Source organism: Electrophorus electricus, chromosome 24 (assembly GCF_013358815.1).
Source record: "Electrophorus electricus isolate fEleEle1 chromosome 24, fEleEle1.pri, whole genome shotgun sequence".
In the NCBI taxonomy this organism is placed as follows: domain Eukaryota; kingdom Metazoa; phylum Chordata; class Actinopteri; order Gymnotiformes; family Gymnotidae; genus Electrophorus; species Electrophorus electricus.
The window spans coordinates 954462-965911 of NC_049558.1; the positions used below are offsets into that span (position 1 = coordinate 954462).

General features: G+C 39.3%; 2 protein-coding genes across 3 annotated transcripts; both read right to left on the reverse strand.

Moving 5' to 3' along the window:
- Nucleotides 1-1890: 1890 nt before the first annotated feature.
- On the reverse strand, nt 1891-7082 carry nemp1 (nuclear envelope integral membrane protein 1). 2 transcript variants are annotated; one of them, XM_027025835.2, is made up of 9 exons: nt 6961-7082; nt 6510-6634; nt 6199-6418; nt 6020-6092; nt 5698-5791; nt 5395-5509; nt 3461-3686; nt 2826-3002; nt 1891-2549 (listed from the first exon to the last, which is right to left on the reverse strand). In XM_027025835.2, the coding sequence occupies exons 1-9, from the start codon at nt 7067-7069 to the stop codon at nt 2459-2461; spliced, it is 1230 nt and encodes a 409-aa protein (XP_026881636.2). In that variant the 5' UTR covers nt 7070-7082; the 3' UTR covers nt 1891-2458. The 2 variants fall into 2 exon arrangements, with proteins under 2 accessions (XP_026881636.2, XP_026881635.2); XM_027025834.2 differs by having other exon boundaries at nt 1891-2613.
- Nucleotides 7083-8023: 941 nt separating this feature from the next.
- si:dkey-126g1.9 lies at nt 8024-11392 on the reverse strand. Its single transcript, XM_027025829.2, has 3 exons — nt 11333-11392; nt 9279-9734; nt 8024-8331 (listed from the first exon to the last, which is right to left on the reverse strand). The coding sequence occupies exons 1-3, from the start codon at nt 11390-11392 to the stop codon at nt 8194-8196; spliced, it is 654 nt and encodes a 217-aa protein (XP_026881630.2). The 3' UTR covers nt 8024-8193.
- Between the last annotated feature and the right edge of the window lie 58 nt (nt 11393-11450).

Sequence of the window (11450 nt, forward strand, 5' to 3'; positions counted from 1 at the left end):
TAGTCTTTTTTTTTCTAATTACTGGACAGAATAAATATTAATATTGGGGATCTGAACTGTAACTTTATGATGATAATTTGTTTCTGTGCATTAGAATTTCATTAAAAATGCTTGGGAAATCTGTGAGGACATCCGCACCATGGGGAAATGTTCTGGGAATGCATAAAAGGTGTGGAGGACCAAGGAGGAAAAGCAGAAACAGGTAAAAGCATACCTGTAGTAAATTTTCACTAATTTGTGGTGTTTCAATCTCAGTGTGACTTGGATCGCTATCTTAATATGCATAGCATGTTATACAACTACTTTAAAAACAAAAGACTTAAAGAGTTCATTTGTCTTTTGATACAGGGTTGTATGAGTAGCTTCTGAACAGATGTTACCTGGAGGAGATGACCGGCCATGAACGCCCTGCTGACGGAGCTGAGCAGCAGGCCACAGCAGCACAGCTGAACAGGGACAGCAAAAAGCAAAACACATTCAAACCGCAAACCCGTACACCCCATAAGTACGCGACTAGCAATCAAAGGGTTGCCAGTTAAAGCCCCACCACTGCCAAGCTGCCACTGGCCCCCTATGCAAGACCCTTATCCCTCAATTGCTCAAATTGTATTCAGTCATAATTGTAAGTGGCTTTGGATACAAGCATCAGTCATATTCCATAAATGTAAGTTCCGTTGGTTATATTTTGTTTTACTGGAATGCTTAACTTGCTCCTGTGCAGATCAGATGACACATGCTAACACGTGCTGTGGCCGGACAGCTCAGTGGTTTACACCACTGACCTGCCCAGAGGGCAAGTGTGGGAAAATATTTTCTATAATAAAAGGTTACATTGATAACAAATTGGACATCTATCATTTATCCACTAGATTCCAGTTTCACTTTTAAAGTGCTCAGAGATTTTAAAATCCTAGCTTTCCTTTTATTTTTAAAAATGACTCATGGCAACATTTTTCTTTGAAGTTGGAATGTAATGACGGAGCTTGATATTAACCTAACATTGGTTCTTGACAGATATCAGACTTGATTTCCAACCAAAATTAAACAACCTGTGGTGAGAAGGGCCCTAAACCATGCTGTTTTAAGGAATGGGAGTTTGTGCATGTGCACTTAGAACTGAATTGAACCTTCTTAGAAGAGCCTGATGTGTGACCATGTTGATACCTATGAAAGAATTGCTGATGTGTATTGAAACGCACAAAAATAAAGTGTTCATAGTGTTTTGAAAAACTGAAATCAGATGCTAATTTGTGCATACTCCAAAACAAACATGGAAAATGCTCATACTGTCTAAAATTGGCCCCATTTCTCAAACATATAACAGCATTATGAGTTATGAAGACACTCAGACATGTTCACTCTGCAAACCTCATGATCCCTGCGCTAGTGCATTTAGGTGAATTTACTTCATACAGCAACACAAACAGCTTCTAAAGTCTGTAAGAATATAGTTAAATGCTGCTTTGCTTGAAGTAATTCAAAGGACTTCAAAATGGGGATGAGGGGAAAAACAACTAAATCAAGCCTGCAGGGCTCTATAAGGAGAGGAAAGGGGAACGTGCATTGACTAAGAAACAGAATAAAGATGAGCGCACGCACACACACAAAGCAGTTTATCTGTTAACTGAGCAGCCAGACAGTTGCGTTCACGCCTGAGTTTTGAAACCACATCATCTTTTTGGTGTCGTTCTTCTTCTGTAATATCCTTTGAAGAGGACTTACTGCCACCTGGCGCCCAGCCTACGGTAAAAAACTACCGTAAAAAAGCCACCAGCCAATCCAATCAAACAAACCAAGACCCACCCCCCAAAAAAACAGCATCCACCAATCAAACTAACAAATACAAAAATAAATAAATAAACAAATAATAACAAAAGGCACACGTTTGTATATTTTTTTTTATATTTTCATTTTTATCCATAAAAAATACAAATATAGTCTATTATTTTGACTCTGTGCTGTAAAAATTATTTATCTAATGGAATTTATTGCCTATATAAAGAAAAAACCCTCAAACTGAGGCCTATGCAAGCCACAACAACTTAAGCTCGCATCCGATCATAAAGCAAAAGAAGAATCATATATTAATAATTAATAAATCTCATCGACCATCAAGTTTAACATCAGCAGGTGTGACGATGAATGTCTTCATGTTATCCAAATGTGGCTTATGAGGAAAGGAAATCCACAAGTAATTTTTCTGGGGGGGAAACAGTAAAATGGTCAGGACAGTGCTGAGGGTCTGGGAGGTTGTGAATTTGTTGTTGCATTCTTATGCCACAACTTAACCTTGATTTCAGCTTCTTAGACAGTATAAATATGGCCTAGTTCATTCACATTCTGTCTCTATATTCACGGCCTGGCCGCTTGCAAGACTGAGTAAGATCAGATCAGCTCCTCTGCGCCTGGCTTTACGTCTTTCTTTTCGTGTTATTCCATGGTGAAATGCGTTCTGCCTTCACATCCTCGTCAGTCTCCCATCCTTCATCATCTTCCTCATCCGTGGCGAACAGCTCATCCTCGAAGAAGGAGCCCCCCAGCCCGTACTCCTGTGCATGTACAGACACTTCGTTGGACATCAGGTGAGGAGAGCCCTCCACGAAGTCGGCAAACCTGAGCCCATGGCCCCCATAGCCGTCAAAGTAAAAGGTGAAAGTAAAAACAGTGTCACCTTAAGTTAATCAGCTCATTGCAAGAGTTCCAAGAAACCTTTATGAGACCAATGCAAAGCAAAAACCTTTGACTACAAACCGAACAAATGCTTCGATTAAATCAAATGAATGGCAGGTAAAGTCACTGCATGTGTGTTTGTCGGACTCTCCCACCTCTTGGGAGACTGCAGTCTGGACACGGTTTTCCAGGTGCTGAAATCAGGGCTGCTGCAGAGTCTCCTCAGCTCATCCAGGGCTTTCTGTGTCTCCACTTCCGCCTGCTTCTGGTACTCCTCCTCCGTAAGCAGCTGTCGAGGCTCCGGTTTCCAACGCAACTTTGGCTTCAGTTTCCTCCGGAATAGAAAGATGGGAATACAGGCCCATCAAAAATCAGAACATTAGACTTGTTTCCAGAAAGATGAACCCAACCAAAGTCAGACTAATTTTACACAAAGATGAACCCAACTAAGATCAGACCCATTTATATAGATGGACTCAACCAAAATCAGATTATTTAACAGAAAGTTGAACCCACTTGAAATCACTCATTTATGGAAAAACTGACCCATTAAATTGGGCTTGTTTACAGAAAGATGAACTTGTTCCAAATTGCTTGGATTACAGCATCAGTGGCATTTACCAACAGCAGTGAGTTTTTAATTCTTTGTTTTTTTTAAAAACCCTCTTCTTCATGTACACAACGGGGGACAAAAATAGACAAATAAGGCAATGTACTATGGCAGATGCTGGACTAAGACAATTTGTAGATTGGCAACAGGACCCATGAGTGGATTTCATATGATACTCACTGATAGAGTGAAAATGCCATGCACACTGCACACTCTATGTTCTTGGAACAAAAAGCAGCCACCATGAGTGCTAGCGCCACCTGCTGGATCTGAATGCCAGCATATATCAGCAACAAGCCAAACAACTGCAGCGTCCAGGACAGGATGTTGATACTCCGCTCTTCCTCCAGGGGGCCATGGCGGTAACACACTGCAAAGCTGATGAACCCTACAATAGTAGCATAGCCTAGAGAAATACAAACAGTGCATGAAAACGTCCACTGTTATAAACAGAAATTTAATGTGATGTATTTTTTATATTTAGGACCATTACTGTTTGTTCTTTACAGTGTATTTTAATATAAAAAAAATATGAAGCTCTACATTAAATGTTTTTTCTTCCTTTTCTGATGGACAAAACTGGTCAGATGTTTTTAACAAAGCTGTTAATGTAAACTTTGAAGAGATGGATGGAATAGAAAACTGAAAAAATGTCACCTGTAATTCCATCACACATTACATTTAAGCACAGAGCTAGTGAGTTTTAAAGTGCTTTTTGAATATGGGTATTCCGCATGCACAGAGAGCTCTGGATTAACTGTGTCCAAGTCACAGCACAGTTCTACTTAGTTTGTCATATTTGCCTTCATGTAATGTATTAAGATTATAATCTGACTGAGTTCATACATTTATAACACAAATATAAATTATTAGCTATAACACCCACCTACTGGCCTGCAGAATTTAGAGCTGCACCTAAACTCTGCAGGGTAGCAGATCGCCTGGAGCCCAGGTTGGCTCTCCTGCTACAACGATCATGCACAATTACCTCAACCGTTGGTATTCTGGTGTGTACAACTATCAATCCCAGTAAGATGTATAGCTGTTTCTCTCATTATCTACCTATCCCCTAAAATCTTTCACTAGTATATAGTCAAAAGTGTGGACACCCCTCCAAATTAGGTTCCAGTGTTTCAGCCACACCCATTGCTAAAACATGCCTAAAATCAAGCACAGCCAAGCCCATGCAATCCCCATAGTCAAATACTGGTAGTAGAACAGTCAATACTGAAGACTTTAGACACAGCACTATCATAGCATGCCACTCTGCCACAAGTCAGTTTATGAAACTCTGTACCTGCTAGATCTGCCTTAATAAATTCTAAGAGCTTATGTTGTGAAGTGGAAGCATGACAAACAACCAAAAAGCTGTGGACCACGCAAAAGCACAGGAGGTAAAAATCCCATCCTCTCTTCTGTCATGCACTACAGAGTTCCAAAGTGCCTCTGGAAGAAACATCACAGTGAAGAAATTTGTGTTGGAAGCTTCATGAAATGGCTTTCAATAAGAGAGCAGCTGCACATAAGCCTAAGATCACTATACACAATTCCAAGCATCCAGCTACTGGACTCTGGAGGAGTGGGACCATGGTCTATGGAGTGGCAGGAGAACTCTACCTACTGAAGTAAAAGGATAATGGCCTGGAGCTCATTTTCAGGGTTTAGGACACTTAGTTCCAGTGAAGAGTAATGTTAATGCTACTGCACACATTTTAGACAATCATATACTTCCAACTTTGTGACAGCTATCTGCCCTTTTCTGTTCTAGCATGTCTGTGCCACTGTGCACAAAGGGAGGTTCATAAACACACGGTTTGACAAGTTTGGAGTCAAAGAGCTCTAGCAACCTACACACAGCCCTGACCTCAACCCCACAGAACATCTTTGCATGAACTGGAGCATCAACTGTGAGCCAGGCCTTCTCATCCAACATCAGCACTCGACCTCACAAATGCTCTTTTAACTGAATGGTATACAACTCCCACAATTATATAATGAGCTTAATTAGATGTGATGGTCAGGTGTCCACATACTTTTGGCCATATAGGATATTTTAATAGATATTCCCCTTTGTCCACCACAGCATCATCAGGCAGTGTGTGTAATGGCCTTACCTACTGCTAGGTGCCAGTGCTCTTTGAGGATAAGCTGCAGGTTCTTAAATACTAACTGAATCACGTACAGGGAGAACGACCAGCCTCCCGCCATCAGCACATAGAAAGGGCTTTTCTGCAGGACACATTCATCGGGAAAGCACCCACAAACACATTCTCCATAAAAACATAAGCACCCTTTTTAAACACAATGACAAGACTTCAAGGTTCACATGCTGATAACTATCCACAGACTAACATGAATGAATGAAGCTAATGTACATTTAAAAAAGATACAGCTGGACGTTGTGCTTTAGTTCCTACCTTTGGCAAAAACCTGCCCAGGACGAAGATGAGGATGATGAGGGAGGCTATCATGCCTGTACTGATTCCCGCTGAGTAGTAGAATACTGGACTCCTGTAAAACAAAACAACCAGGTCTAGCAACTGCAATTACAACATGGGCAGTCACTCCGAGAGGAGTGCTAACTTTGAAAAACCATGCTGATGCCCAATGTGCTGGAAGCCTCAAAAGGCCTGCACTAGCAGAGACAGCATGGCCAAGGAAGAACATGCTGGCAGAGTAACAGGAAGGTGAAGATGAGGCAGTTTATATGTGATGATAATAAACGTGGAGTGTAATTACCTGCTCAGCATATCTGCAAAGAAGAAGAGTAAGGTTCCTGCCAGGAACACCAAGAAGAGGTAGATGTCGAAATCTACACGTGACAAGAAGACACGATATTAATGGATTTGTCTTCCTTTTTTTCTAACTGAATGTGGTAAGATTTTCGCACAGAAGGGAAAAAAGTACTTCACACTTACTTCGACTAGGTTTTACTGTGTAAAATGTGCTGGAATCTGCAGGGTCCACACGAAAACAGGTCTTTGGATTGAAGAGGTTAACGCTCACAGTGGTTTCATTAGTCTGTTCACGGATGAAATATTGCACCAAGGACCAGAAACTAAAGTACTCGAGTTCCTGAAGCTCCTTCTCATTCTTCACAACAGTGACCTTCAGCTGACTGGAACTCCATACTTTCACCTATCAATTACATACAAATGGGTTACCTTGTCATAAAATAACCAAAATATATAATCAACTAAAATGTCGGTGAAGACGGAAAGAATCTTACCTGGATTCTTGTCCAGGTCTCCCTCCAGCCGGGAACTGGAATTTGATTAACGTAGCAAAAGTGTTGTGATCCCTGAACCACGACCTCCTGTCCATCCTTGACATCAATTATGCCGCGAGTGGCACCTACACACAAAAAGGGAGGCTGAGTTTTTATAAAACTAAAGGAACAGGTCTATGCAACTAGCTAGTTTGACGGATACATTTACACCAAATTTAAGACGAGCATAGAATTAAAAAACTCTAAATCATAAACTAGAAAATGAACAGCATTAACTGGATAGTTAGTTCTAATTAGTTATAGTTATTTATAGTTAGGCTAGCTAACAAACACCCAACCTCTCCGTGTGTCGCATTAACTACACTCAGATCAATAACTTTCCTTAATGTCTGCTAGCTGTCAAACAGACCGTCACTACAATAATTATTAAAGATATTTAGAACAATTTTACCTAATGAACGCTCAAAAAAGTGAAGGAAAACCAAAACAAAAACTACGAGGATTCTTGCCCTGCCTTTAGCAAAATTTAACGATTCTCTCAGTTTCATGTATCCCGCCATGATGGACTCCACTCACTTCTTCGCCAAACTTTTCAACCACAGCGGGCGCTACCGTAACCTGCTCTAGTCCGCCACCTACAGATCTGTAGCATCTACGTGAGCTTGACAAAAATAACTGCAGACTTCGAATCGTTTACTAATTGTATTTAAAACTTGAAAATAGTCTACAGGTACAAACTGTCAGTTACAAAATAAGTGTTACTTCATTAAACATCAACTCACCAACTTTTTAAAACCATAATTATTATATGCAAAGGAAGTAGTGATTACATCAGCACAGTATTCCGTGTAGGTTGCTGTGTACTACTTCATGAATACTGCACATATTACGCACCTTGTTTGGCAAACATACTTTTCATGTTTATAACATTAACAGTTTGATCACAAACATGTAAAACAAATCATTTTATCATGGGTAACAGTTTTGCTTTGAGATGGTGAAGCTAGACAGAGGCTCTCTAGGCTGTAAAGGGGCTATACCACAGTGTTGGACACACCATCCCGTTTTGTGTCATCAGTGAACTTCACTAGTATCAGCCAAGATATTTAGAATTTACCATAAAAAAGCTTGACTTATGGGACAAATCTCAGCTCCTCTTTCAGAAAAACAGGGTTCTAAATTATTTTTAATGAATTTATCTAATCAATTCTCATTATAATCCAGCCTGATGCTGATACTACACTTTGTGATAACTGACCCCGAGTTTCTGTTTTGTGTGGGAGCACTTCCTGCTTTGACTCGTGTCTTCCTCTCTATACCTTTCCTGTTTCTAAATCATTCCCCAGCCATTTCCCAGAATAGCTACTAGACACTGTATCCTAAATCTCCACTGACATACACGTAGACCTTGGACCCTGAAGCTGTCTCTTTTTTTGCCTCTGACCCATCAAATCAATACTTTTGATTAAAACAAAGAACACTGATAAACAAACAAACAAACAAAAACACTCATGCAACAACAACATTCTTATTTTAATCACATAAACAAGGCACAAAAGGTCAGATTACTCATACAATGAAATACTTGAATGCAATTTTCTTTTCAAATATAATGTATTTAATTAGAGCATTAAAAGTAGAACATTTATGAACAGTGGCGATAAATGAAAAGGGCACAGTTCTGTCAACTCATGGGCATTCCTCCTTGGAATTCTGCATAGAATGTGCCAGCTGCAGTTAAAGGGATGCAATATCCCACTGTCAGGTTTTGAAGTCCTAACATTAGACACTTCCAGCTGTAGCGCAGAGCCTTCCCCACATTCTAGAAAACAGAGAGAGTGTAAGTGCTATACTGTATGAAAAAGAGGTAGATGAAACAGGTACTTATGAAGTCATAAACAGGATGCAGGGGAACGTTCTGGAGGGACGTTTCCGCTTGCTCACAATGGTAAACCTGCATGGGGCTTGCATACGTGCATCCCCACTCTGAAAATCTAAATAAACCGTCCCCACTGTGACATTACAGATACTGAGAAGCTTGAACTGAAAATGGCATTAGGCCTGTATACAAAAAAGAAACAGCACCAAGAGAGGACAGCTGATGTCAGAGGCACATGGAACACACGACTGTTCTGGGACAAGCACAGACAGTGGAAGTCTCCATCTCCCTCTGACCTCTGCAGAAAGCTCTGTGGTATGGAAAAAGTCCTCCAACACCCTCCACCCAAAAATAACCAAAAACCTTCACTTAATCACGTTTATGAACAGTGATCCCATTGTAAAGTCAAACTAACGTTGAATCAACAAGCTTACTTACAACCCGAAGCACTCATTTATAAATATTAAGACCACTTTTAATATAAAAGAAACTTCACTACCTTTTGGAATTAAAATCGCATTTTATTTGACACTATAGATATTTTGATTTTCTGTACCAGTAATAAGGTTAATAAACAAACAGGGACTAAATTTCTTTTTTTTTTTTTGTCACTTCAGAAAACCTTATTTTTAAATAAATTGATCCACTGTATTTTTTTATACGTTAATGAAATTAAGCCCGTTTGTGCTTCCAGCTCATGACAGGCAAATGGGCTCACAAGATAGGATCACGTAGATTAATTTAAGTGCAGTATATAAAAATCCACAAATTATTTAGCACAATGCCGTACTGAAGGGGAAAATTCCTGATCGTCCCTGTAGCATCACTTAATACATCTGGTTTTTCAACTACGGCCAGGCACGTCAGTTTGAATATTCAAGTAAACTTGCCTTTTTGCATTTATTGTATTTCTTTTTCCTCTTAGACTTCTTTTCCTCCGCCTTCTGTCGGCTACCATTCTCCTCCAAACGCACATAGTTCTTGGGCACAAAGGCAAAAGGCACTGTTCTTGTCCGTTTCTCCTCGGCTAAATCTCCGTGCTCCGTTTGCTCGGTTGTCTGTGATGGATAACCGACATCGACCTGCCGCTTATATCGCGCACTGCTGAACTCACGGCCTTCATTTAATGCTTCTTTGCTAGCGAATAGACAAACCGTTGGTATCTGCACATTGATGACAGATTTAAGCTTCATTATTCTTTTCAGGTAGTTGTCTTGTGAGGCCGACAAACCTTTGACCGTCAGTGGGAGGCTTTTACTGGATCCTTTTACTTTTTTGAACGTCTTGACTCTGAAGGCGTCTGGCTTCTCTGTGTTGGCCCAGACAACAAACGGCTCCGGATGCACCTAACAATCACATATGTCTAGCGCATTTGGCCCGACACTTTAACACTGTCCAGCAATAGGCGTGGCACAATTATTTTTACATAATGGGTCTTACAAAGAAAAAGTCAGAATGGTAGGCTTTTCATTTATTGATTGACTTTGAGCTGTTGCTGGGAGCTACTAAATATTACCAGCTAAGAAGCAAGAACACTAAATTGCCAATTATTGATCACTTTAGACTTGAAATTTAATAGTTTCATAAAATGAGCGAAAAAACGCATTAGGTTATTAATCATAATTATTTAGATGGAACTCATCGTCAGCTACAATTTTCATGATCGTCCAGCAATGTTTGTGTCTTTAACTTATGTAAACTGATTTTATTTTTTGTCTCCAACACACTTGACATTCGACTGAATGTGGCCCAAAAATGGGTTTGACACCCCTAAGCTAAACTATTCAGAGATCACCAGATATGTTTGTACTAATTTCTTAGCGGGTATTTGCCCATTTTTGCCTAGAGAATACTAAAGCATACAGTATTGGCACTGTTCCATTTCTCCCTACAGGTAAGCTTGAGAGAGCTTTTCACCTGACCCACTGTAACCTACATGTGGCCTCCATCACTCTCTGTATAGGACAGTGTTGTGTGATCAGTGTGCTCCGTCTCATTTGTGCACTCCTTTCCCCCTGTATCCTATTCTCTGCTTTACATTTTAAATTCATAATTCATGTAAAATCATATTTTATGTCTGTTGGTGAACATATATATACTGTTTACAGTGTAATTATGGCATGAATACAGGAAAATACAAAATACTTTAAAATAGAATAAACACATAAAATATGTTATCAGTGAATGTGTAGATATAACATTTAACACAGGTTTGTCTGAATATTTTAATTGTACCAATAGAAAGGTTCCAAAATTACTTTGTATACAGTAATGTTACAATAATGTACATTAAAATTAATACTGAGATATGGTAGCAACAATACATTGTTAAAAAAGATGGATCATATTTTAAGATCCATTCAGGCATATATCTAGATAATATCTAATGGTTTACTATCACAGCTGTAATTACCAGGGACCATGTAGTCATAAGAAAGAGATGATCACATAGCTACTCTACTATTTTATTTTTGATGTTTCACAAATAAAATTTACTTCTTTCTGTCTTCTTGGTAGGTTGCCTACATAAGCAATGAATCATCATGTCAATTAATATATGGGTCTCAGTGGAAGCTCTATACAGTAAGCTGCGAATGAAAAGTTCTCTGGCTCTGTATGTTGTGTGGAATAAGAAAGTAATCTGGTTAATGGCTGGTGTTTATGATTTATTGTTTATACTATAACTTATTTTAAGTTAAATAAAATATTGTGTTCACATTTTAAAATAGGATAAACAATACTTTAATATATGAAACATTTTCATATTTTAAATCTAGATAGTATAATAACACAGTATTCATATAATTTCACACATTTTAATGAAGTAAATTGAATTCAAGTAACTAAATTAATGGAAATTATACAGATCTGGTTTGAAACCAATCCAGATCTGAAATAAGCATTACAGATCTGGCCCACATTTGGGCCGTATTGGTAAAGAAACCTGTGACCTCTTGTCTGGTGTTTGTTCGGTGCTGGTCCAGATAATAGAGACTGGATCCATGTCGGTATTGGCCCATTGTGCCAAAAGCCACTAGACCAGATCCGTTTTATGGATCCAG

Coding starts and splice junctions, on each gene's coding strand:
- nemp1 (XM_027025834.2), bottom strand. CDS start 7,069: ATGGCGGGATACATGAAACTGAGAGAATCGTTAAATTTTGCTAAAGGC. Junction 5,792..6,019: donor TTTGCAGATATGCTGAGCAG/GTAATTACACTC, acceptor TTTGTTTTACAG/GAGTCCAGTATTCTACTACT. Junction 5,510..5,697: donor TGGGCAGGTTTTTGCCAAAG/GTAGGAACTAAA, acceptor TGTGTCCTGCAG/AAAAGCCCTTTCTATGTGCT.
- si:dkey-126g1.9 (XM_027025829.2), bottom strand. CDS start 11,392: ATGGATCCAGTCTCTATTATCTGGACCAGCACCGAACAAACACCAGAC. Junction 9,735..11,332: donor CACCAGACAAGAGGTCACAG/GTTTCTTTACCA, acceptor TGTGATTGTTAG/GTGCATCCGGAGCCGTTTGT. Junction 8,332..9,278: donor AATACAATAAATGCAAAAAG/GCAAGTTTACTT, acceptor TCTGTTTTCTAG/AATGTGGGGAAGGCTCTGCG.